This window comes from Platichthys flesus, chromosome 10 (genome assembly GCF_949316205.1).
Source record: "Platichthys flesus chromosome 10, fPlaFle2.1, whole genome shotgun sequence".
Classification (NCBI taxonomy): Eukaryota; Metazoa; Chordata; class Actinopteri; order Pleuronectiformes; family Pleuronectidae; genus Platichthys; species Platichthys flesus.
The window spans coordinates 13,961,706-13,989,225 of record NC_084954.1 but is presented as its reverse complement, the minus strand read 5'-3'; the positions used below and the strand labels follow the sequence as shown (position 1 = coordinate 13,989,225).

The 27,520-nt window shown below is 44.2% G+C and overlaps 1 protein-coding gene and 1 long non-coding RNA gene across 4 annotated transcripts in view; one reads left to right on the top strand and one right to left on the bottom strand.

Annotated features, from left to right (window-relative positions):
- Window positions 1–1,575: 1,575 nt before the first annotated feature.
- LOC133962481 (uncharacterized) lies at window positions 1,576–6,846 on the bottom strand. 2 transcript variants are annotated; one of them, XR_009922125.1, is made up of 3 exons: window positions 6,660–6,846; window positions 4,579–4,670; window positions 1,576–2,637 (listed from the first exon to the last, which is right to left on the bottom strand). It is a non-coding gene; the product is annotated as an uncharacterized LOC133962481 (long non-coding RNA). The 2 variants fall into 2 exon arrangements; XR_009922124.1 differs by lacking the exon at window positions 6,660–6,846 and adding an exon at window positions 5,452–5,779.
- The window catches only part of akt1 (v-akt murine thymoma viral oncogene homolog 1), a 34,669-nt gene continuing 13,507 nt past the window's right edge, over window positions 6,359–27,520 (top strand). The window contains exons 1-5 of one of the 2 annotated variants that reach the window (XM_062398103.1): window positions 6,359–6,553; window positions 11,496–11,672; window positions 24,940–25,068; window positions 26,893–27,004; window positions 27,329–27,455. In XM_062398103.1, the coding sequence (XP_062254087.1) occupies window positions 11,627–11,672; window positions 24,940–25,068; window positions 26,893–27,004; window positions 27,329–27,455 (414 nt within the window). In that variant the 5' untranslated portion in view covers window positions 6,359–6,553; window positions 11,496–11,626. Of the gene's footprint in view, window positions 6,617–11,495; window positions 11,673–24,939; window positions 25,069–26,892; window positions 27,005–27,328; window positions 27,456–27,520 lie in introns of both variants that reach the window. The other variant, XM_062398104.1, reaches the window with a different exon arrangement.

The window sequence follows — 27,520 nt, the reverse complement described above, 5'->3', positions numbered from 1 at the left end:
GAGGGAGTGGGGTCAACCCTGAAGTGTGGCTAAGTAAGGGAGGAACACATGTGGAGCAATGATAAACAGGGCAGAGTCAATCTTACTCTTCATTTTATTGTATTTATTTATCATTTTACTCATTGTATTGCAGTATTTTTTAAACAGCTTGTACTGGAACTTTGCATGAAATGTGTTATTGAAATAAAGTCTGAAATCATTTGATAGATTTTTGAACAAAGACAGTTCAAATTGAAAGTTAAATATGACTTTCCCTTTTCCTCAGAACTGCTTGGAATTGGATATTCAAAGTCCACACCCAAGTTCGATTACTTTAAAAATCCTCTCAAAAATGCTGTTTTTTTCGTTTTGATTTGGTTGAAAGAAATACGTTTGTTTTTTTTTTTTGTCTTAAAAATGGCTTTTGGTATATCCAGAATGATAAAAGAACCATAAATCCTGCTTTGGGAGTTGGGCGTCTCTTGGTAACGTTTTAAAAGCCTCTAATCCTGCTTTGGGTTGTGGAATTCCCTTGTACCAAATCACCCAAGTGCCTTTGTGGAATTTTTTGTTGTCTTGAGACAGGGAGGGTGATTTCTGAGATCAGACAAAAAAAGGTCACACCATTTGCAATTTTTTTGATTTTACCACGAAAAAAAAAGAAACAAAAAACACACACGGTCCTCAGAGTCTGTTCTGTGATTGTTAAAGCCAGGGATGGTGGCACGGTTGTAGAAACAGGGGCTCGGGGCTGCAGCTGCTCATCTCGTGTCCCCCCCCCCCCTTCTCACCCTCTCACCCTCCCCAGTTCCCCTTCAACCCCCCCTTCCCTCCCAACTGCCTGGGTCACCTTTGCCCTGTGTTCCAGCTGTCGTGTGTTTTGAAAGGGCCATTTGCAGCTCCTCACAGCCTTCTGACACAGAGGGGAATGAGCAATGTGACGGGAGGCGGCAGACACTGGTCAGAAGGGGCCACCGGCTAGATTCTTATCCACTTACTGCTTTATTCCATTTTTAGGCCGGTGCTGTTATACTCTCACAGAGGTTGGATATCTGCACCCTGGTCATATCCAGATGATCATGACCAAGACTGGCGGTCATGCTCTGAAAATAAAAACTCTCTGTATTTGGTCTGAACGCTGGATGCAAGGAGATCATAGTGTCTTCCTCTAAACTTAAATAAATACATAAGTGTCTGATGTGTGTGTCACATAAAAAAGCATGTTACCATTCAGAACTGACACACATACACTATCCATGCAGGAGCAGCGATGTGGATAAGAATAGGAGCAGTGGCCCTGTGTTTCACTGGCCCTGGCAAACGTAGGCGCCCAGTAGAGGAGGGGTGTGTGTTCACAGGGCAAGACAAAGCAGTGGTTGTGCCTGGGGACCGTGGCCTCAGAGAGAGAGGCTCGGCACGGTGAAGGTTCTCACACGCAGAAAAAGATAGAGGAAGAGAGAGACGGAGAGAGAGACAGAGAGAGAATGAGAGTGGGAGAGTGGGGGAGCGGGGAGAGAGAGAGAACACTTCCTGGAGGTTCATTCTTCCTCTCTGCAATCATCAATGGCATTCTCCCCCTGACCCACTCCTCTCTCAGACAAACAAAAGAGACTGCATTCCAGTGTAGCCTGACCGGCCAACCGGCCAGCCATCCAACCACAGTCGAACCACATCACTCTCCGCAACAGGACCCAAGTCTCATCATGGGGACGGGCTTAGACTTTTGTCTGAGGACACTTGCCAAGCATCCTGATGCTTTAAAAATCAAAGGAATCCTCCTCCACAAGTGTAACCCAGAGCAGATGTTCAAATAAACTATCTCTGTGTGTATGTCCTTTATTAGCTATTGTCGTTTACACATCTGAAGATGCTGTATGTCACTGTCACAATCCTTTATTCACACGATAGTTTGGATTTGGAGAAATACACGCATCTACCAACTCATTAAAAAATTAAAATATATAACACTCACATCTGAGCAGAGAATATGCAGATGGGCCCAGCAGATGATTTGCGTATCCTAGCAATAAGACTGGAAACAGGGGGAAAAAGCAGCTTGTTATTTTTACACTTTGCCTTTTGTGCGGATAAAAAAAAACAAGAAATAACATCTTAATTAATGAACTTTAATGCTAATTGTTTGGTGGCTTATTAAGCTACACAAATTGGCGGATGGTTTCATATATAAATCAATTTATTTATTTTTCTCAATAACAAGTGATCTCTATTTATTTATGTTGTGTCACCTGTCAGAGCTTTTCCAATAGCTCTGACAATTTGAACTTTGCACAAATTGTTGTTGACTTTGTCTACATCTATAAAAATCATCTTTACTCCTCTTTCAGGTATTTGTTCTCTACATATAAGACCAAAATAATGTCATTAGTTGAAGATGCTCATTCTGTGTGCGTCTGAGTCTTGAATCTTCCGTGCTGACGCTGCAGAACAGCTGGACAATACATCCTGGGAATTAGTGTGACATACAATCAACATATTTGCACCGCAGTTGCACCGCAGTTGTGCGTCCCCCCCACCACCACCACCACGACAGCCTCCTCTTCCCTATTATGGCCCCTCTGTGTCTAATCGTTGCGACTGCATGTCATCTGCTCTCCTTCAACATCCCCCTGTTCGGCTCGGTCATATTCTGGACAGATGCTGCAAGTAGACAAGAAAAGAGATCAGATAAGTGCATGACAAGAAAGACATTATCTTTTCAAGTTGACCCTTTGAGCCTGTTACTTTTGCTTTGAACCTGAAAGACAACAGGGCAGGCGTTCCCGTCACCAGACCAGAGACAGATGAGGAGGAGGAGGGATCCCTCACTCAGCCCTGGTGGTATGACAGTAGCAGCTCGGCGAGGCTGACGCATAGTAGCAGTGAGGGAACACGTCACAGTGTGAGTGACAAAGAGGGGAAACAACAGCAGAGGAGGCTGAGCGAGACAGAGGGCAGGGGCCGAAATGTTTTTTCATCACGGAGGGAGCGCTGCAGCTGTCCTCCTGCCTTTCGGTTCTCCTGACATTATTCTTTTGTTGTTGTGCAACTTTTCACCACAATGGCCTTGCATTTTTCATGTTTCACATGTTCGCAGATCACTGCACAACACTGATTAACCTGATGAACTGGACTGTCATGCTCACAGAGGTCATTTTATTCCGAAGTCTTGTTTACTATCTAATATTTACGACCGTGCAAACCATGACATATCTTGCAAGTTGATAGCAGTGATATGGATATATGAGGGTTTCCGGAACCTGTTATGTGAAGGACCTCCCAGTTAGAATTTTGTTTTAATACATTGGCCTAATGATCTGAGGGCTTCATTTGATGCGGCCGGCCTGTCTGTACCTGTTCTAAACTGGTTTAATCCTGCCTTTCTGCCAGGAAGTCTGTGGCTATAGATGACTGTTTATCTCAAAATAATCTGGTATAAGCAGCAGAGTTATAATCTGATATAACCTGATATTAATCTTGATGCTTTTACATTTCCTTTTACTGTTTAATCAGGACCCAAGCCACTTTCTTAATATCTGTCCTGGCTCGTTGTACCTTTGTGTTGCCGCATTTTCATCTTGCATTAACTGTCGTGAACCCTTTAACGTTAAGCAGGGAAATTAATTATTGACCCTGGGAACAATACTTTGACAAAACAATGTCTACTCAAGGTCCACTTACTACTGTCGCTGTAGTGATTTGATTCCATCTCCTGATTAAGGCAGTGTGTAGATAAAAAAACACTCCCCTGAGCTAAAACAGATGTGCCTAAGTGCCAAAGAATTGTGAAGGTAAATTAATAAAGGTTTACCAACGTCCACACAGGAACAAATGTAAAGGTTTGTAGTTTGCTTGCTATTCATTGGAAATGCCAACGACCCTTGTAATGTTCTTCAGTCAGGTGTCACAAATAAAGCAGCAGAAACATGCGGCCCAGTGCTAACGACATCCAGCATCACATCCATGACTGCACCATTGACAATGGTTACTTGTCAGTTTCTTAAATACATTTGAATACCATTTAACCAGCCTATACAGGGCTGCATGCCAGGTCCTGTAGTGACTTCATTGTTTTCAATATGCGAGACAAAAACCTTTGCTCCTTGACAGCTGAGCAGCTTTGATATGAGTTTAAGGTCCATGCTTTAGTCCAAAATGTGCTTTTTTATTTTAGTAGTTTTCAACGTTTTATTTTTACTTACAGTTTTAATCTTTATATTGTTAATGCGAGCCACTTGGAATGGTTTCATGGTGAATGTTATATATATATATATATATATATATTCTCTTTTTTTTAGATCTCAAGTACTCTGTAACATTAACTGTTCATGTGCAATTATTACTAGATTATTTGCAGATACAATTTATATAACTGTATGTCACTACCAATGATTAAAAGACTTCTGCTAGTGTGTTAAATATAATATAATTTGTAAGGGTTATCCATTTAATAGTAACTGATTCCAGCTCCTTGAAGGTGGATTATTGTTGGTTTTCAAATATCAAGTGGACTTTAGTCTTTTTTTTATTTTCTGACATCATGGAGACTCCTGTGTTGGTTTGTGCAGCCTACAAAAGAGCTTCAGGCGTAATTCCTCATACCTGCGGCATCTCAGTTTACAGGAGCTGCTATAGCGAGATAATTCATCACGACGGCTGCAAGGTAGCTTCACTCGGATACTGTGATGGAACTACTGTGGGCAAAACAAAAAAAATCCTAGCTCAACAGGAGCCCATGCATAGGACGTCCTGATCTGAATGGTTCATTTGAGCACAGATTTTCAGAAAGGTGGAGCAAGCAAAAGAGAGAGTCTCTGTCAGAAATCACTCACTTGCCGTTTTGAAAGTGCTCTACAGATATTTAGTGAAACTTTTATATATTGCAGCACTCATCGTTTCCCACAATGCATCAATGGTCATTAACCGAGCAATATATGCCATTAGGCATTGTGACCATGGCAGAGATATAAGGTGAGAGAGGCCATCAGGAAAAGCCCAACATGTCGTACTTGTGTAAATTCAAGCAGGTTATCCCATCAGAGCATAAAATGAGATGTTTATTTCTACATTATAGATGGTCATCCACCATGTCTTATTTAAGTATGTATACCAAGTAGCAGAGAAAACTTACTTTCCTTTGCTGATTAGCTCAGTATTGCCGCGTTCCATTACAGATCGACCCTCGGAATGATGTCACACTCGAGTTACCCGAGTTGACAGCGTTCCAGTTGCACCGGAACAATAAGTTAGCCAGCTAGCCACTGTTAGCAAAAAACGTTCATAATACACTACATTGCATTTCACGCATACTAACACTGTAGTAAAGTGTCATCTAATAAATGCATCTTAATCATCAGACAGTAATTGGACTGTGCTATGCATTAAGAACTAGAATCATAAAGTAAACCTGCAGCCAGACGAACCCTTAAAGGGATGATTCCCACAAAAATGAAAATTCACTCATTATCTACTCACCACTATGCTGATGGATGTGTGGATAAAGTGTTTGAGTCCACAAATCACTTTTGGAGTTTCAGGGGTAAACAGCGTTGCAGCCAAATCCAATTCAATCGAAGTAACTGGCGACTGATTCTTCAAACAGGAAAATAAAACAAAAAAATGCAACAGAAAAAAACATTACATGCCTAAATGTCCTCTGTTATCCTCACATTTAGGCTGAAAACATCAAGTAACTGATGCTGTTTCGGGTTGAATCTGAATGCCGGGGTCTTGCAGACACTTGGACGACGCCACAGGAGCAGATCGAGGCATTTTCTGTTTTTTTTCTGTTTGAAGAAGTGATCCCCAGTTACTTCAATTGTATTGGATTTGGCTGGAACACTGTTTACCCCTTAAACTCCTAAAGTGTTTTGTTGACTCAAACCATTCAATAGTGGCGAGTAGATAATGAGTGAATTTTCATTCTCGTGTGAAGTATCTCTTTAATGGAACACTGCACATATAGTCGTCTACATAGTAGACAGTGCTATGCGGTGAAGTAGGGGTTGCTGGATGAGTGGCTGATTTCAGACACAGCCAGTGGGTCTCATGTTTATGTTTAAAGACTATGAACATTTTTTGAATAGAAGAGGACCTCAACTGTTAAGAACAAGTATCAGACAGTGAACCGTGAAACTTAGTAAAAACAACCAGTGGTTGCATCTCTCCACTTCCAGGAGTGACTTTTTAAAAACAAGTCTATGACCTCATGTGATTGAGAAAAGAAAAAAGATAAAGTAGAGAGGATCCCCCTGGAAACCACATAGGAGTGGCTCCCCCAACGCCATGGTGGCTCCAGATAAAACAGTATTTTTTTTCAATGGGGGCCTCATGAAAGCCTCCACTACTACACCAGAGCGAGCGGCGGTGAACCGGCAGGGCGCTAGGACCCGGGAGAGCCGCGGGCGCCACAGAGGCATCGCAGCCGGAGCGTTAGGGAGGTGTAGTGGAAGAAAGGCGAGAGAAACGGAGTCAATGAGAGCACTTTTGTCCAGGTTGTTGAAGGAGCGACCGACTCTCAACACCGACACAACCGCTCCTATAATGAGACGGACGCACTGTTGAACCCCCCGCGCAGGTAAACACGTCCGCCTTCTCCTTCGCATGGTTCACTACGAGAGAGGCCGACAGCTAAGACGGGGTAGGTCCCCATTGTACTTCACATGGGATGCGGTTCTTCTCACCCGAGCTGCCCTGCTAGGCCCCATATCCTTTTCTCTGTCGCTAGAGCCCGAAACGAGGCGCCTCGCTCACCTCGCTCCGCCGCAGAAGGAGGACAAGAAGAAGTTGTTGCTTTCCGCTCACTCTCTCGCTCTCGCACACACACGCACACACTCAGACGCGCGCGCGCCTGTCCCTCGTACTGAGTTATCGTAACGCGTTGTTTTTGTCCCCCCCCCGCCCGCCACACACAAACAAACATGTACATGCTAACCGTCATTAGCTAACCATCATTGTTTTTGAGGGGAGGGGAGGGGGGGCGGCTTTCACCACCACTTCTAGGGCAACACAGACCCCCCCGCCCCCCAGGCCATAATATCTGCAGTCCTGCTACTTTAATCCAGGCTGGTTGTTTTTGATAACAAACAAACGAGCTCGACTTCAATTATTGTTGTCATCTACCTCAGCGTTTGTTTACCGGTCAAAGTGATTAAGTGTGAGAGGCAGTCACTCAGTTTAGGCCTCTGCTTCTCTGCCTGTTGCTGTAACACTGCTGCACCCACACACACACACACACACACACACACACACACACACACAGTGACACACATCTGCTGTTGTGACTTGTTGTATCTCTCCCTTAAAAACCTCTTTTCAAGCACAGGGAGGTCATGAGGGGGAAGAAAAGGTCACAATAGTGCTATTTTGAGTCCATCTGGACCGATCATGTGGTTTCCAGTTTTTTGTGATAAGGTTCACCCTCTTCACTGTGAGCGTCCCACTTCCAGCGGTGACAGTTATGCATGTAAGCGCTAAATCAGGTTAGCTGCAGTGGTTCTTTAGAAAGGGGCTTCGTTTTTCGCTGGAATCTTATGAAATAGGCGCCTGTTACGTAGAGGATACTCATGTGGTAAGAAAAAAGAGCTGACATCTCAACAGGGCAGTTGAGATAAACCTCCCTGTTATTACTTATGTTGTTGTCTGTTTGTCTCCATCCCTCAGAGATTGCATCTGCATGTACAGCATGGGGAAGGGAACATTGTCCCCAGGCAGGCTGTACCGGTTATGCCTTTACTGTCAAACTGTGTTTATCGGTCATGAGACTACATCTGTCCAGTGTGTGTATGCAGGGGGACTTGCCATGTGACCCGTGGAAGACCCAACAGGGCTGGCGTAATGATGCAGCCAGTGACTGCTTGGCTGTCCCTGTTCTATTTAGAAAATACCAGTCGCCTCCCACCCAATCCCCTTGCAGCTCCATTGACGCAAATGTGCCACCAGTTGCATGCAGAATCTGAGGAATGTTGTTTGAAAGTTTGTCCCTGTACACAGGCAGACTTATGGTGACCACCACAAACCCCCCCAGCCCTCTGCGTGTGCCTCAGGAGTTCAGATGTATTGTCCCTGAAAGGCATGCGCTTCCGATGACTGTAACCCACAGCGTCGCCATCGCATCACAGATGTGTTCTCGGGCCTGTCTCACGATACTGAGGAGAAGTAGATACTTTGATTTCATTAATCTTGGTTACTGGCTGCTACACGCTGCTAAACGACCAAGTGAATTCATTTGCAACAGAGCAGGACTTCAAAGTCTCTGGAGGCAGGAGGAGGTTGTTACGACTTGTGTCCGACTCTAGCTTGTCTGACCAGCTTGGAAACAAATACATTGACATGATTCTTGTTTGGGTTTCTGCTCATGTCATCGCAGGATTAAAGCAGTGAGCCCTCTTGGCTTTCAAGGTTACAAGAGCCGTGATCTGTTTTTTTAGCTGCCACTACCCACAATATTCTTATCGTTGGTGTTGTGCTTTCAGGGAACTTGAAAGAGGAACTTGGCAGCGAGTAGTAGATCTGACTAGTAGTGGTTCCATTGTCTCATTACAACACAAACCAAATGTGGCTTCAGGAACCGTTTTACAGCAACAGGTGAACAGGTTTGATGCTCCGGTTTCCTCGAATATTAAATATCGGAGTGTAATGTTCTACCCTTTGTAGCCACAAGCCAGCTGCTGATGTAGTCGTATGCCAGAGCGCCTGCAGAAAATAGAGCAAAACCAGTCTTGTATCTTATCAATCTGCAATGAAGGAAGTGTGGGGATGTTGACCTGAATTTCTGCTTCCTGCCCTAAACTCAATGGGACTGTCTTCTCTGGTCCAATGACAGGCTCAGTGTGTGGCATCTCTGCAGCAAGACACTGATTTGCATTGAATGGGGTTCGCCCCTGGAGCTGGAGCCAGAAAGATGAATGATTGAGAGCTGCACTGACAGCAGGGCGGGCAGGCAGGCGGGCAGGCAGGCGGTGGCCCAGAGGCCTGAGGACCATGTGACCCGCTGTCAGGGTATTGGGTTCATTCAGTGGCTTCTGGCTGCAGCGCTGGCAGCGGCCCAGCTTTTCCACACAGGCCGCAGTAGCAACAGGTCGCTCCCATTAAAACAGCAGCGCTCTGTTGTGGCTCCAGAGCCGATCTTGTGCATGTGTTGCTTTTTTGGCTGTGGTGCGCATGCTTAGGTTTGTTTGTGTGATTTGTCCCAATGTGTATATTATGTGTGCGTGCCTGTGTCACAGAGTACACACCAAGATGCCGAACGGATCCAACAGTTTGTGTGAACCTTGGTTTGAGTTGCATTCAGTTTGCTCTTGCTTTTTTCAAATTCCTCGCTCCGAGATCCTTTTAACATCGAAAGTGTGAAACAAGCACCACAACCCTAGTGCAATTAGCAAAAACAGTGAGCAAAAAAACCCTCCTGCTCTCTTAAACTCACTTTTGCTCATTGATGGAAGCGGGCAGAGGCAGAAAAAGACGTGTTGATCGCACACTCGCAGACAGACTCACTCGAGCCTGGAGCTGTACAGATATGACTCGCAGCCTGTCAATAGTCACATCCACTTCCTGTTGTTGTCCCCACCAGTAGGCTGGATGGGGGTCACTCAAACAGAGCTCCCTTTTGATGGCTTTACTCTGACGGAGCAGCGGCAGGCAAATTGATTTCAGTTGATGTTCAGATATTGCCTGGTGCAGTATGTGACATTTGTGTGAACAAGCGTGGCAATTGATCATTCTCCTGCTTCCCTCCTGCTCTGAAAGCTGTTTTATATCCTAAAGATCACTGAATTAATGAAAAGGTTGAGTGGCCTGCAGGTTTCTTCATATGTGCTGCTGATGCTGCAGATATACCAGATGACTGTCAGTCATGTTTTATCCCATCTAGTATCATACACTCTAACAAGAGTGTGAGCAGGTATAATGTGACGGCAGCTTTTTTCATGTCTGTTTTGTGTGAGAAGATGAGCCCAAGTTGTTGTTCTGGACACAAACTTCCGAACCACTTCCACCACAGGGTCATGCAGCTGTGAATGAAAAACCCCAGCACGTAAAAGAGCAGTAAACAATGCACTTTCTACCCACAACTTCTTTAAATCATTACTAAAAAAAATCACACATTCCGGCCCATGTAGTTGCTGTTCTGTTTTTCCTGCCTGCGCCCTGGTTGTCACTCTGGAGAGTCTGAGTAAACCCATGTGAGAATACAGAAGGAGATAATTCAGAGGCGTGTTGATGGTGGTTTTTTTCTAACTCGTGATGGATGTGAAACTGAAAACAGACAGAAATACAAACCTTTCTGAATGTAAAAGAGGTGTCATTGACAAATGACGAATGATGCCTGCAGTGATGTGCTGTAAACAAAAACGAATGATCTCTTCGCAGCATAATTTATGTCCTGCAACCGGCACGCTGAGCCACCCGTCCCCCGGAGATTTCTCTAATGTTGTCAACCGTCTACTTAGAGAATACCTGCTGCATTCTTCATATTTGAGAAGCAAACTCCAGAGATTGTCTGGACATTTTCCAGTGTTCATAGAGACTTATGACAGCAGCATTCTAGTAAACTATAATGTGTTTCATTATCGAGTAATTGTTATGCAAAATCTTAATTAACATGACTTTAGTGGTCAAGTATTATAAATAGCTTAATTTGAAACTCCATTTCATCAATACAGAAACATCTTTATCATTACTAAAATATATCAGAGCAATATGTAGAAGCACAGGTTGATGAGATTTTATGTTTGGGACTGCTGAGCTCTATCATAAAGATTAAATATGGTCATGAATTAAGAACATAGGGAAGTTAATCAAAACATGGAACACTCAAGTGTTGCTCTGATCAGGGAAAAGAGCGAATGGAAAATCCTTTTTTGATCAGACATTTTACGTCTGAGGTCCAGTCTCGTTTGAGTTTTAGCCAAAACAAAAGTCTACAAAGTCTGCTGCCTCCCCCTTAGAAACTCGTATACCTATAGCAGAGACATCACATCCTTCAAACTTTTCCAAATCCCTTACATTTTGAACATTCTTGACACGTATACCTTCAGGATAAAATCGTAAGAAAAAGGATTTGGTTACAGATTCAACATGGACAGCATTTGTATATGATTTTAGGATTGGATCCAACCATAAGCTGTGCAACTGCAAAATAACTTCAATCATTTTGACATTATTGAATGACTTTTTTTTCGAACTCACTGCTGTTCTCATCACGAGTAGAAAAAAAGGCTCAGTCTTTCAGAAATGGTTGTGTTTTGTGAGAACAGCATGGAATTTTCCAATACGGGAAACGTTATTGCAAATGCCAAAGACCGCGGCCTTACACAGATATTTGACCTTGCAGTGGTGCAGGTTTCACATCTGAAAGGGGCGGCGCTGTGGTTTTAGCATGTACTCCCCTAACTGGGCCATAAAGCATGAGGATCTTCTCAATTCCACTGCCTGTTGACCCGAGGGTTAATATTCAGACAAGTGGAAAGAAATCTTTTACCTCAATACGGGGCTAATTTTTACTCCTCTTCAACTAATAGGTTACCACCATTGAGAAGTCAGCTATAAACCCCAGGACCCCGTCTCCAGGCTCCTGCCTAGGGCTGCGTGAAGGAAGCAAAGCTGTGTCTCTTCCTGTTGGAAACCTGGATCCTCAACCCTGCCCACCATCATGACCAATGTGGTGATCGTCAAGGAGGGATGGCTCCATAAAAGAGGTAAATAGGATAGATAAATCTTTTGCGATGCAGTTTGATTTAATATCTGGTGTTAAGTCTTGAGTGTTGGATGTTTTGGAGTTCATCTGCACTTGAACCTTGAACAGATAATAACTGAATCTACCTCATAATTTGAAGTTCTTTCGTTTTTTTTACAATTCAAAAAAGATGTTTTAGAGTCATAATCACCCTGTGCACGTGACAACTCAGAAATCTTCCGGGCTGGCAAAGAAAGACCCCAAAATACGATAACAATATCCTCTTTTTTTAAATACCTTGTCAATACCTGTCTGACTTAATCATTTAACTAATTCTACTTGGTTTATGTGTTTAACACATGCATGGAAGGTTTTATCTACAGCTCTTTTGGGGCGTTAATTGGTGTACAGTATAATGATTAAAATGTTTCGACTAGTTTATCTTCACTCTTGGCATTCTTGGATTTACTGTAGTGTGTATTATATTAAAATAAAAATGCAGAAAGGCCTGAGCACAATTACATATGTCCGAGGGGATTGATTACTAGTTGAACCATATTTGAACAGCCATAGATCTAAAGAACCATCCAGTTGTGGAGTCCCCAGTGGGCCCCATTCAGCTGCTCTGACAGTGCTTGTGTGGCGTGGTGTGGCTCTGTGTCGGGCGTGAGTCCTGTTGTTTGGACGAAGAGGCATTCCTCACATACCTGCTGGCTTTGAGCAGCTTAATGTGTTCATACTAACTCTGCCTTTCGAACTGTGACTGCCTCACGGAGCCCCACACCACCACCACCACCACCAGGGGCAAAATAGGATCAGGAATTTCTCCAAAACCACTGAAGGCACCCAGGCCCAGTGCCAGAGATCCAGGCTTTTACTGGAAGAGGGGTAACCGAGGCTCTAACTGAGGGGATACGATGATGGGAGCAGGTCACCAGGAGAGTTCCTTGGGACTCTATGGGGGGAACAGAGTTCTGCTGTGGTGTTTTAGCCACCCACCCCCTCCCTCCTTGAGTCCTGGCCTAAGAGCATAACAGTCTGCTGTTTTAGGAAAGGGTCAGTCAGCCTGGTTCGACTCAGTCGGTCGTAGGCAGACACACCCTGGTCATTCCATTGAGCCTACGGACTAAGCACTGGTTGCTGTTTGTGTCTTATCAGCAAAAGTTCTATTTAGTGTTGACCAATGATGAAAAGGTAGAAACCTTGTTAAGACCTTTATCAAATCAATAATCCTGGATTAATGATAAATCATCTGCATCTACCACTAGAGCGAAAAACTCTCAAAATGTGTGTTCTGTACCTGAGGCAGACTACATCCACCGGAGAAGTTATGTTTTTGTCTGCGTTAGTTAGTTAACAGGATCATGCAAAATGTGGGGAGGGGTTGGGCATTACCCTAGGAAGAACACATTACATTTTGTTTTTCACTTCCTTTAACATAGTGAGATAATGTGTTTTGAAACCGTTTCTTTGTATTCTCAGAGAATAGTCTGTAAAATTTGGTGCAATCAAAATCCGGATCTATTGAATTTAAATGAGGTTTCATAAGGAGACTGTTGGGCCTTGGCGGAGGTTTGCACTCTACAGAGTGTCATTCTAGTTGTGTGAAGGGGAACCATCATTTTTTTGGAAGAAAACGTGTAAAATTAAATTAGTTTTGCATTACAGTCGAAGGTTTAGGCTCAAGTGTCATTCATTCTGTGTCTGTTCATTTATATACCAACAAAATTGGCACTTCTTTTTTTCCTCAATATCAGCCGATAAAATTATTTTGATCGAGAGCCTGTGTTAAGTGTAACTATACCAGAAGTCAAATAGTGACCGTTAGAAAAACAGTTGTTGACCTGTGTGGCAGTAAATGTGCGTAAACACGCACATACATACACACACACAAACTGCTAGCAGTGGTAGCCTTCTAGTTGTGTCACACACATACATACACACACTAAACAAACAACCCTTCAGGAATAGTGAGTTGGCATGCTGTCGCAGCCCAGCAGCTGTGCCCTGTGAAATGTCACCCAGAGCCGCAGTGTTTTGATTGGAGGGCGTCCGCCTGCCTCCTTGACAGGAAGGCTTTTAGTGTCGCGTCACTGTCACGCAGTCTTTGCCCCAGAGTCACTGCACAGAAGGTGAACCTGCAAGTAGCCCTGTCTCTGTGTCCATCACCTCAGCCGGGCAGCCCACGCTCAACTGCTATCATCCCATGTTGCACCTTTCGTTCAATTTTGTGTGTGTGTGCGTGCGTGTATGCATGTTTGAGTGCGTGCAAGTGCGTGCGTGTTGGTGTGTGATGGCGCCACCCAAGTGACTCACATCACCATGTGGGCGTAATAATAAATGGCTTATACCACTTCCAAGTGTGTTCAGCATGCTCATTACTCCCATGTGTGCACTCAAAACACAAATTTAACGTTTTAAAAAGGATGTCCCTCCATATTTCCATCAACATTGTACGTGTGTTCCATGGAGATGGTCTCGCTCCAAACCATGACTTAACAAAAGCGAGCACAGTTTAAGTGTTACGTCGTCCTCTAGTGATGCCTCGTTTAATGGTTTTATGGTGAGCTTGTCACCGGCTGCAGCTCTGGTGCCACAGCTGAGCACATCCCTACCACACACACAAGTACATACTCACACACACACATTCTCCCTTTCGCTCTTTGATTCGTGTCTGATTAATCATGTTCAGAATGCTCGATAAAGAATCCGTAGCAACCGTTGTGCCTCGTTTTTCCTGTTAGCCCCCCCAGTGGAGCGACTCTGTCATTAGAGCTGCAGATTCTTGGCCTCCAAGTACTCCGTACATTTGTTCCAGACAGACTGCACTCAGTGAAATGATCTCATTCTGAAGGACACACCTTGATAGTTTCTCTTTAAGCCTATGTGCTGCAGTAATGTGTCTGGCTCATGGACACTGTCTGGGATGTGTTGTTGTGACGGTTATCTTGGTTATCTGTTTTGGAAGGACAATTTTTGGAATGCAAGACAAAGTCGCTGAAAGGGACGGGAGTTGTGTGTGTGTGTACGTCTAGAAATGCTTATGCAAATAAGTGAGTGTATTGACAAGTGCAAAGCATATTTATTCAGACGTTACGCTGCCAGCAGGCCCTTTTATGCACAGACCACATCGCAAGTACAGCCCTGCATAAACACTGTAACTCTGTTGTTACTATCACAACCAGTTGTTATATGTCCCCAAATGATACTTCCCTTTTAGATCCGTCACAGTGCACCCACACGCTTTGAATGTGCCTACGGCCTCTAGTGGCCACAGAGGCAGAGTAGCATGTTATTTTTTTTTTGCTAGTGAATTTTTCCATCAAAGCCCGAGCATCATCAGACATCAAAGAGGCAGATTGTGGGTTCCCTAGTTTCCAGGGAAGCGCTGTGGCCGACAACCCAGTGAAGCTCGACAGAACAGCGCTCGCTTGTCCTCCCCTCTTCCCTGGCCCTTGTTTGTTTGACTCATTTGCTCCCTGACAAGTATAAAGAGCCGGCCCCCTCGTTAGGCTAACGAAGGCCACAACAACTGTTGGATTTGGGTAGCACGCTCAGCTGGCTCTGACTCATGAGAGGAGGGGTGCGGTGAGAGAGGGAGGGAAAGCGGAGAACACAGCAGTATGAGATAGCGAGGGGGAGATTGAGGTGGCGGTGGGGGGGGGGCAGACACAGAGCGACAGAAGTTGAACAGCGACTTTGTGATATTCCCAGAACATTGCTCAGTGACCCAATCAGCCTCAGCAGAGCGGATGGATGCTGTGTGCGACGTGCTGCACAGACCCTCTCGTGGTTTGGTTTGGAGTGCATGAGCTGATTTGCTCCTTCGCTGGTCATGCGACTGAAGGACACCCCATGCTCTCCTCCTCCAAGCAAGACCTTGTTGGTGGTCCAGGAAAGTGCATGAGACGCAAAGCGGGAACAAGAGAGTAGGGCGGGGGGTGTCTGAAACACCAGACACAGTGGTCGATGTAGGGGAAACATTTTTCTTTCAGCTTTTGAATATTTGTGCCTTGTGTAGTTTTGTGTGGGACGTCTCCGTAAGGGAACACGTTGCGTGTTTCAAAGTAACGGACCCACCAGATTAAAAATGTCTCATGATGCTGCAATGCTGACGGTCTCAGGATCTCAGCACTTTGACTGGCTGCCAGCTCTGCTGCTGGGCTCGCCCAGGCTCCTACACATCCCCTTATTATGGCTGTCATGGGCCACACACTGCTGCAATACACAGGCACACATACACACATGATATACTGTGGAAGTGGAGCAATAGCTCATCCCTTTTGCTGATATTTTCAACTTCAATGTCACAAACAAGTCCTAAGGGCGCTTCAAATAACACAATCCTTTTATATAATACAAAAATGTTTGTTATTTATCATCTACATTTTTTAACTAAATGTTAGTGTAATTATAAACAAAGGTCATTACTTATTTTTAGTCATTTATGTTTTTGGTACATATAGGCAAGACTCTGGACAACCATCTTGGCAACACCACCAGGCGGTTATTTCGGACCAACATGACCTGTGTAAATGAATGGGGAGAGAATCATAACCAGTTCTATACTGGACTTAATCCCCAAAAAAAGATCAAAACCCTTAATACCTATATTACACATGCACAAGATTTCAATTGCATCAAAGTAGTGACACCATGGACTGTATGTAAAGATGTAAGACATGACGACTGCCAAAAAGCGAAACTGCAGCCTCTTGATTGCCATCTGGTGGCTGGCTGCAGTATAAGAAACTGATTGGTCTCCTCCATGTTAACAGAAGGGATATAGTTGTATATATTTCTGTACTTTGCACTTTCTTGAAATGGCCACTAAATATGATATACATTGTTCCAAACTTTTCAAAAGTAACAAATAACACAACTTATGAAACTACATTTAGTCAAGGGTCTGTCATTCATTTGCATAATACTGCAGTCAATCATTTATTCAGCGATTCTCAATTTAAAAACACTTTATAAGCTGCTATTAAAATATGTAAAATCAAACAATTAAAGAACAAGAAGGGTATTTAATGTTCTTTTATCTACATGTACAGGGAATCCATCAGAGATTACGAAAGAGAATTTAAAGAGATCAGGTAAAAGGGTAAACTAGGATTTAGTAATAATTTTCATTAAAGTAAAAATTTAAACCTTCCTGTAATTTATATTTTTATTTTTAATAACCAGCCTAAAAAGTTTATGGATAACAAATCAGATGTTGGTAGCAAAGTAACCTGAGTAAACAAAAGTTAATATAGTAGTTTGACCAAAACCAACAGACAAAGCATGTTTTACTTTTTACATAATTTAACTTTTCAACAGTTAACCCAAAAGGTTCTGGTAAATTTCATCTAACACCAAACTGATAAACAGCAGCGGAGGCTGAAATGCTAGACAGCTTCGGTGATGGAGCCCCGGTAGGCAGCGTCCAGCAGCAGAGGGTGTCACGCCGGGACGTCAGCGCTCTGGCTGGGTGTCTGGCCGTCAGCACAGACCCCCTGCTCTGGGTAATGGGAAGCAGTCTTCCTGCTAAATGTGGTGGAGAGAAGTAAATTACTGGGGTGCAGCTGTCGGCAGGCAGGCTGGCTGGCAGCGCCGATGGGACCAGGAGGCTGAGGGAGGTGGCACCTTCACCGCTCGCCTCCTCTCGCGGCAAGCCCGCTGTGTGCTTACTTTGCTGTGCAGAGTCCGCCTGTTCGCCACAACTGTGGTGCAGTCTCGGTCACTGTCCTCCCCTTTTTTTGTCTCTGTTGTTTCATCTCTGTCCTTCCTCTTGTTCTTGTCCATTCTTAACTCCTACATTCTTCCTCTTCTCCTCATCCCTATTAACTCCCCCTGTCCCCCAACAGCTCACCCACTTTCTCTCCTCCCCCACTTCCAGTGCACGCTCCCCACCAACCACCCTGTTGCTAGGATAATGACCCCGCTGACAACTAAAACCCACGGCGGAAGCAGCTATGGACCAGCAAAAAGCTCCCAGTCTCCGACATCAATCACATCACTGGCACCTCTTGCCGGTTTAGGGCGGGCAGGGGAGATGGAAATGAAGGGGATGCTCAGTCTGCAGACTGAGAGCTGACTGTAGGTTCATTTATGTGATCTCCACATCAGCTTTCTCTAGTACTGAACATTTTTTTATTCAGAGGTCATATAGAAAGTTTCATCATGCTTTCAAGAGGAAGTTGGTCTTTACATCTTTGAGCAGCTGGAGATTGTCTTCCTCTACAAAAATAAACAGGATCCTTTATTTATTCTTTTTTGTCCGAGAGTGTTAGATCTTACACTGGTCATTGAGAGTTCATTGGCACTAATTTGCTCTAAATAATGTGTGTTTATTTGTTTGCCATGCAGTAACCCAGTTAACTAATCCATGGACTGCTTGTTTACCCAGGGAGAGGGGGCAAATCTCAGCCCCAGTGTGGCAGGGGGGAACTTCCCACAGTGTCTCTATGGTAATCAGCAGGTGTCACTCACCACGGAGAAGAAGTGAGGGCTTTCTTATGAGCGTGAGAAAGAGGGGCAGCCTCAACCGTGCCCCCCCATCCCCCTTACTTTTTTTTTTCCTGTTGGGGTAGCAGCAACAACCGCTGTGACAGAGAAAAGGAGCGAGGGATAAGGGCAAGAGACAGAGAGGGCTACATTAGAGGCCAGGGTGGCCCTTCCCCGCAACCTGTTGATGCCACTGCCAAAGCCCTGGCAATGTCGTCCCCCATCCAGCTGCATGGAAGAGAGAGGGGCTAACAAAAGAGGGTTGGACAGGAGGGGAGGAGGGTGCTGCAAGACATAAAGAGACTTGGTAAAAAATTAAGGAGGCCGAAGTCCCAGATAGTTTAGGATGGCATGTCAGCCTGATGTCGCCTTATATGGTCACAGCGAGATGTGGCAAATGGGTAGTTTTGGGGCCCGGGTTGCACGGGAAGCCCAGCTCTGGGCTCTTGCGGCTCATAGTAGGGGGTTTGATGTGGGGCGGAGTCTGTGGTTGCTGGGGCTCAGCAGTGACCCCCTGCATCAGGGAGCCCCCTCTCCTCTGGACTGGCGGACTGTGGCTCATTGAGATGCAGGGCACAGGGTGGCAGGCCACAGCTGCAGCCTACAGGCAGAGCGCGGCAGAAAAGGGCCGAAAGGATGGCGGGGGCGGGTGAGGAAAAACCAACAAAAGGCACAGCCCCCCACTCTCCTCCTCCCTCGCTTTGGAGTTCAGATTCCCTAATCCTCAACCTCCGTCTAACCCCCCCACCCCCCCTCCCTTCTCATCCGATTCTCACCACTCACATGCACAGTTCACGCAGTTACCACTGGCTCCCTTCCTCTCATCCCAAAGCTATGAATGGCCAGACAGGGACAAAACCCAACAGCAGCCCCCGCAGGAAGTCCAACCACTGGGTGTAGGCACTGAGAGACGTGTTTTGTCTGACCCTCTCACTGTGTGTGTGTGTCTGTTTGTGAGTGAGTGTGTGTGTTAGTGTGAGAGAGACAAGGTGCAAGATGACTGGTGCAATACTATGTTTTGAAAGTCTATAAGATGATGGGACAGAACGGGAGGAAGCAACAGAGCTGATGGTTTGACTAGACACTGGGATGATGAATGTTGAATGATGTGTGTTATTAAATCCAACATGCTACGGCAGCTGGGACCTCAGCATTCCCGACGTTGTCATGTAGAGACGGACTGAACGAAACGCTTCTCGGAAACAGCCATTAACCTCTGTCATTCTCTGTCATCTTTCTTTCTCTCTCTCTCTCCCTGATGTCTGAAGCATTCTACGTTTTTCGGTCTGTGCCATGTTAACCAACTGATCGTTTAATTTGAATGAAATGATTGGTTGTGTTCATTACAGTCCTATATGAAGGCCAGACACCAGCTTTTATTCTTGTCTATATCAACCTTTTTTATCGAGATCTATCAGGATATGAAGAGGATTTCAACGAAACAGATTAACAGTGTTTAAGAAATCACGTACAAACCCAACCTTTTAAATACAGTTCTACAAACAAATCTCCCAATATTCAAACCACTCTGGTGGTTACCCTTTCAGATCACGCACCAGTATTTTTACAGATAGTGCTCATGCATACGCAAACAGACATGCTCCACCGTGTACAGCTGTGGTTGAACCTGTTCTCTCAGCGTGTGTGTTAAGGATATAGAGGGCGCGTCGACGGCGTGCTGGAGCTGTCCACACATAGGGCCCGTGCAGCAGTTGGCAAATAAAGATGAATTCTGTTGTGTTTGGCAGCGGTTCTCCGTTCATTATTTTCCACTTTGCCCAGCGCGCATCCCAGGCCTCAGCAGCTGCTTGTCATGTAAAGACACTCTATCAGGCCCTGACAGCTCCTCCCATACACACGCACGCACACACATTATGCATTGCTCATACACACTTCACTTGCGCTCGCACCCCCTACGCGCAGTCGTACATATGTGGGGAACATATGTAGTGATCTGTCTCACTACCGCTCCACTCAGCACAACTCTTTGCACACTGTGTAGCTTTCTCATCCCCTCGAGTTCTCTCATCTCTCATCTGGTGTCAAATCAGTCTTCCCTCTCCGCCGTATTTCCCCTAATTTGGTTGAGTTGAGTCACATGTGCGCTGTCACACTTTACATGTATTAGAAAAGCATTTGATTCAGGGACATTTAGTGGATGCTTCCTCGCGGCAGAGTCTGTCGACTCTGTTGCAGTCAAACCCGACACTTGAAGCAGGTTTTATCTAATCTAGGTTGTGGTCAGTCTGTCTGTTGGCTAGTTTCCTGTTTTGGAGAACACGTTGACATCAAAAGAGTTTAGTTTACTGGAACACAGTGTTGATGAACTGACTCAAAAGCAGAAGGCTCTCCTCTGTTGTTTTGTGGCCCCATTGTCTTCTGTCAGCAGTCTGCACTGTTTCTCACTGTACACAGGATGCATTGGAGTCTATTCTTCAAAGCGTCAAAGTCAAGTCATATCTCCTATCTATCTACTTGGAGCTACTATATGGAAAATATTTAGTGAATGGAATGATTTTATTATTTGTGCATTATTACCTTAATAATAAATTCTTTGCTCACATTTAATCTCCTGTTCGAGTCATTACAAAAAAAATTAAATTGAGCAAATCTCTCAGTTGTGGGTTCTTGTCTCGTTGGCGCTTACGAAAGACACAGCGTGGAAAATAGAGCAGAATAAAAGGAGAAGAAGGGGAACTTGATGTAAATGGGAAGCTGACAAGGGTCATCTTTGTTGCTTACTCTCTAAGGGGCAAACTGTTTGTGTGTGGGGTTGAGCTTCAGAGTGGTGGAGACAAACACACACACACATACACACAGACAGACAACCGGATATAGCTGCTTCCACTGTTGTCATGTGACCTGTTTGTGGTCACAGACGAGGAAGTTGCAGTGTCTAGAAAGAGGAGGCACTTGCTAAGAATTTGAGTTGCAGAAGTGGATTTACATATCTGTGGTGGTCATTTATTTTCAGATTGTGTGTCACAGTGCTGAAAAGGCACACAAACAATTTAGCCTTTTTTACAACCACATGTGAAAAATGTGTGTTTGTATCACAGTGGGGATGAAATGCTTACCGGTTTCACGTGATCCCTGACTGTTAGTTTAACAGTTCCTGTCTTTAATTACCATGGTGATTTGGTTGATACTGTAAAAGTACGAGCTGTTTGTGCTCTGGCTGTAGCTAGCAACCGTCTGCACCCACTGCCGCCAAATTGCGATCCTTTTAACGAACGCTGATATTTTGTCCTGAATCAATGTCTGCCACGAGTTTTCAACCTCTTGTGTTGCTGTTTTAAATGTCATCAACTTCTGTCATCGGATTTGTTCACATGGTTGTGTTGTTGTGCTATCATTGTCTGCTCCCCCGGCATCCATTTGCCAGAGGCCGCCTCAGTTTGGGGAAACGTATACCAGTACTGCACACGTCACACCATGCGCTGCTGCGTCACAAATGAAAACCCATGCTAATTGTGATGGGTGCTGTGCGTCACTGGAGCTGGCAGGCAAAGCTCACCGACTTCCAAACTGGATGTTGATTTAATCAGTTTTACACACAAACACCTCTCAGTGACTAATTGACACACACAAACACACACACACACACACACACACACACACACACACACACATATTTATGGACACATAAGCCCCTACATGCACACACATCTCTTGAGATCTGGATCTGCTATAAAGAACAAGAGGTCTTTGCTCAGTCTGGAAGTGATTTGCTGCATTCCTGCTGAATCCAAACTGAAGTTTCGCGTCTCTTAACCGATGAGAGTGCACGCTGGAGCCCTTTGTGTGGTGTCATGGTGTCAGGTAGGGGCCTCATTATGCTGCCTCTGCATTGTGCACATACTGTCCTTTAGTGTGTGCTGGCATGAACTATAGCTGGGGGATATGGGTCAGCCTAAACCTGACCACAGAGCAAGGCACCAGCTGGGGCCCAGCTGAGGAGAACAAGGCTCAGTTTGTAGACTTTCTAGGTTCACCCGGAAAGATTTAGGCAATTTGTGGTTGTGTCAAACAGGCTGTTGGTTTAATTCCTACCTTAATGTTGTAAGACTGCATTTGCTCTTAAATATACAACAGGTAACAGGTCTTCATTAAAATTTCTAAAATGACCTATGACATATATTGAATCGACTTGTGAAGTTACATTATCCACCTGTCTCTAACAATGTTCAAACCCAGAGAAATCCCCAATTTTATTCAAGGCTTTAAAATTAGTCATATCCGCTTTACCCGTGGCTTTGCCCGTCTCTCCCTTAACTTCCGGGGGAAAGAGGAGAAAGGGAAAACACACTCTGTAAGCCAGTGAGCCAGTCAGCTGTTTTTACCCTCCACGGTGTTAATCACTCGTTATTATCCATTTACTTTTGCTGCGAAACATTGATAAAACTTGAAACTGTTACCTCATCATGAAGGTAGACTCCCACGTCCCCAGGCTGCTTCCATCATCCAACTTGGTCTTTTGTTATTGTTTTGATTGAGAGGCCCCCCATTGCCCAAAGTTGCATATCCTACTTTTAAAACGAACTCTTTTGTGCTTTTTTTAAACGTTTTTTGCACCAATGATGTCTGGAAGCTACCACTTTGCTGAACTGATGAATTCTGGTTCTCTTGAAGGCTTGGGATAAATAACGATAAGCATGTGGATTCTCTGGAGACCGGCGTGCACGTGTGGATGACTGATGTGTGAGTTTATTGGTGAGGCTCGTAGTTTTAAACGGACAAACAACTCATCACGATTAATTCAATTACATTGAAACAGGCGCGAGGCACCAAACGTACTGCTGTCTGTGTACAAATAGCCTTGTTCATGCTGCTGCTGTGTGTGGTCAAGTTTGCCAGAATGAGGGTGCTCTTCTAAAGCGTCCTTTTCTTTTTCTTCTTGCCTTTTTATCTCAACTGAGAAAAGCCATATGGAGGATGTCCCATTAGAGAGCAGGAAGGGGAAGTTCATAATTCTGACAAGTCTGGAGTGACAAATATTGAAAAGTGACAATGTAAAACATTTGCCATCACTTTAAATATTTTATAGTAACATACACTCAGCTGCTGTTTGGTCAGACTGATCTGTTATCAGTTTCATCAGTCACAAGTGAATATTTGAAGGAGGGTAACAGAAGCTCATATTGACACCTCTCCCCTACACACACACACACCACACTTCTGTGTTGGAGGAAATGGGGCAATTAAGGACAGCTTGCCACGACTCTGCATGGGGTTAATATGCAGCTCCGTGATTAAAAATAAATTACACTTTTCCTGTATAAATATTCAAGTCCCACTCCGCTGTGTGCCACTGCCTTGTTATGGTATGTAAGCTTTTTTTTTCTCCCCCCGTCTGCACAACATCTGGCACAACATTTCCTGAAGCATCACCGGAATAAATTGGGTTTCGTCTGCACGTGATTTGCAGAGTTTTATTTGTGTGATGCTGGTTTGTGTAAGTGAACAGGACGGACATGCGTGGCTTGAGGTTATGGGTGTTGTCTGGAAAATGGGGAAAGTTTTATTGGAAAAAATCGATGCAACTTTGGTAAACATGATGATGTTGGTGCAAAATAATTGATAGGGAAGAGACAGAGAAGCAGTTGTGGATAAAAGTACATTTACAGTTCTAGCATCTGTATTTTGAAAGGGGGAATTCAACCAAATACTTCTGCATAAATGGAAACTAGTGTTATAAAGCTGAGTGAAGTCTGACAAATTGGTCTCAAGTGGTTTCACTTGAGTCAGCATTGCCTTGGGCTGAAGATTACAAAGTTGAAAATTTAAAAAAAATCTTCAGGCTTGGAATTAGAAAAAGTGAGTTTAAAAGACTTTTTAAAATATGTTTTCAGGATATGGAATGGAGGTCGCACCAATAAGTGCATTTGACCAATCCTGAGCCAGTCTCAGTTGTCTATCATGACTGTTCATCCTATTTAGAGAACTACCTAAAAATGACGGAAACTGTCTTTGAGAAAAACGTATTTGGCATATTGTTTGACTTTAAACAAATCTCTGTCCCGTCCACTAACATGAAGAAGGCAGTTCTTATGACCTATACTGCTGCCAGTCACCAGGCAGTTAGGTTGATGCTTTGGCTTCACTTTTGGGGAGCCAGCATGTTGTCAATCTTTAAGACACCCAAATATCAGACTGAACTGTCTGCAGGCTAGCTGCATTGTGAGTAACCTAGACACAAGGAAGAAGAATGTGTGGAATTAAGAAAAACACTTTCAGATTCTGCTGCTGTTTTTTTTTCATTGTCTAATTCAACAATGGAATAGAAAGATGATGCTTAATTGTTGTGATACTGTTATAAGTCTTTTTAGTATAACTTTTCTTCTTTCCTAGGAACATTCATTAACTTTGTTCTTAAATTTGAATTCACCAGTTCAAGGATATGTTCTGAGAAAGTTTTCAGAAAGTTTGAATGTTACCCGAGAGTCTACTCTTTCAAGTGAAGGGGAACAGACCAGGAGAGAGAAAGGGTCCCGACTCAACTCAACCAACCATTTGTCGTGCAGCTGACCTACACTAACAGAGAGACGGTGACAAAATGGTCATTTTAGGGAGCGCCACTGCACAGCATAGTAATTAGACTGCAGAAAATGGGTTGCAGCCCTGGGAATTAACACCGAAAGTAATTGAACGACACCGCTTCGCCATTAATCATGAAAACACAATATAAACATAGCAGTTGTGCGTCGGTGTGAGGTCTCTCAATTACTGTGTAACGAGTTGTTTAATTTTGCCTCCTGTTTCTCAGTGGTCCTTTCTCAATCTTTTTCTCATATCAGGAGAATACATCAAGACCTGGAGGCCAAGATATTTTCTCCTGAAGAGCGATGGTACGTTCATTGGCTACAAAGAGCGACCGCAAGATCCCGACCAGCTGGAAACCCCCTTAAATAACTTCTCCGTAGCACGTGAGTATCTGCTTTGAAGAAACTTTTCTCCTCCTGTTTCTTGGCAGCTTGTGTAACTCTTGTTTTGATTCTGATTCTGTTTTTTACCTGCATTGTGGTTAACAAATATGTTCACCTGCTTGTTTTGATTTCGTATGCCTCTTGCGTCATTATTAACGGAAAAAACAAGTCATGCCAAGTGCCATTGCGGTAAAAGAATGAATGTTAATCACCTATAATATTAGAGATTATCACTCTATTATTCTATTTTATTATAAAGGAATATGAATAGTGACATTAGCGTTAAGTTATAGTTTTATCTCGGCAGCCTCACTATGGGCTTCTTTTAGCACCGCTCCAAGGCAAAGCTCTGTGCATGAGAAATGTCAGTGTCCATGACATGAACAACGAAGCAGCAGAGTCTCTGCTCAGACGTGTCACAACTAAACAGATATTTCAGAAGCGTTCAGTTGAGAGGTGACGCAGGACTTGACTTATTCATGAGTCTGCGGAGATCAGGTGTTTTTGTCTAAATCACATCGGCCGACTGTTATCACCGAAAGCTCTCTTGACATCTTTACCTGTGAGATAATTTGAGATGTTAGTATATTATATCTATTTTTGCCCACTCGCTCTGTTCTAATACGGGCTCATTCGGACATCGTCCAGAGTTTTTACTAGGGGGCTGGCCGAAGGCAGTCAGCAGAATGTCCAGGGACTTGCCTTGTACATCTGCATTAGAGCACCTCTGGAGAATGTCTGGAGATTATCCGAAGTTGATCCGAAGTTCAGTGCAGGTCTGAAGCAGCTTAAGTCTTCCCCAAACTCTCTGTTTCTGCACTGTGACAGAAGAATTGCCCAGAGCAGCCGTGCCCACTCCGTCTTCGCATCAGACAAAGTTGCTATGATAAGCTGTGCAGATGACTGAACACAGCAATTAGACGGCATACTGTTTTGTTTAACAAAACGTTTCCTCCCCGACACTCTTGAGTTATCGTGGTTATTAGCCGCCTCATTTCAAGTATTCATCTGGGCTGCGTTCTGAGCCTCTTTGCCTCCATCAGCAGTGGCTTTGGGTTCTTGTCACCACTACAACCCCGCCACAGAGGACGCACATGGCGCGTCAGCCGCTGACGGAGCCACTGCAGCTGGATTACATATTCACCCACAATGGAGCCATGTTGGATCTCAGTGGTGGTCCACTTGCCTGTCCTCCATCTATCAGACAGAGGCCATTTTGTGTCACGTTCTGACATATTTGCTGACATGTTTCATTTGGGAACAGATGTTAATGCGAAGGAGGTGCAGATGGAAATCTCTGCTTTCTAAATTCCGTTATTCGACTGCTGTGAGGAATTGTTTCACGAAACTGCTTACAAGACAATTACTTCCTGAGAAAAGAAAGATAATAAAAAAGGATTTTAAATGTTAAATCAATAAGGAAAAGAAAAACTGTCACTCATTTGTTAAAAGTGTGACCTAAATAATTTGCAGGCTTTGCAAGTTTACCCGTTTTTTAATAAAACAAAACTTCAATATGATAAATATAGCAAACTTAACTTATTTATTTAATTATAGTTTTATTTAGACATTGTGTTCAAGCATATTTGATATTTATTTAACATGACAGATTTTATATTAAAAACCCATATTGGCAGAATTTATGTTTTAAGAAGATGACAAGTTAAGGTTCTGAGATGTTTTCCTCCACCAAAGTGCACCTGTTCTTTTCCAAATTGGCCGACAGTGTCTGTTAGGGTGGCAATAAAGATAAATGGCTATAACTGTGGGTCTGTCTCTCCCTCTGCTCCCCTTCACACTGGTTCCCTCCCCTGCTGTGGTCAGAGTGCCAGCTGATGAAGACGGAACGGCCCAAGCCCAACACATTTATCATCCGCTGCCTGCAGTGGACCACTGTCATCGAGCGCACCTTCCACGTGGAGACCCCTGAGGAGAGGCAAGCGAGGAGCACACACCTCTCAGCTCACAGAGCAGCAAAACACAAATCATTTACACTTTCTCCTGTTGCTACAAAACAGTTTAGCGTTTTAAGAGATTATCAGTTTTTTTCCCCTAACATGTGGGTTTACACTCTCAAACATACACATTTAATCATTGTTATGCACTCGCACAAGGTCTACTGGCTATTGGCAGAACTCACACACTTGAAATTGCCTTCCTGTTGATAAGAAGACAATTATGTGATTGGGCTGCGGGGCTTGCATGATGGCAAATGGGCTGATGTAATCTTTTTTTCTTCTGCTGCCCGTGTCTCCCTCAGGGAAGAATGGACTAAAGCCATCCAGACAGTGGCTGAAGGTCTGCAGAAACAAGAGGAGGAGATGATGGACTCGTCTCCAGACCCCATGGACATGGAGGTCTACCTTACCAAACCTAGACTAAAAGTGGTACGGACCAGCTTTCCTGTTGTTTTCCAATTTGCCCTCACACTGAAGCGTTTCCATCATCACAA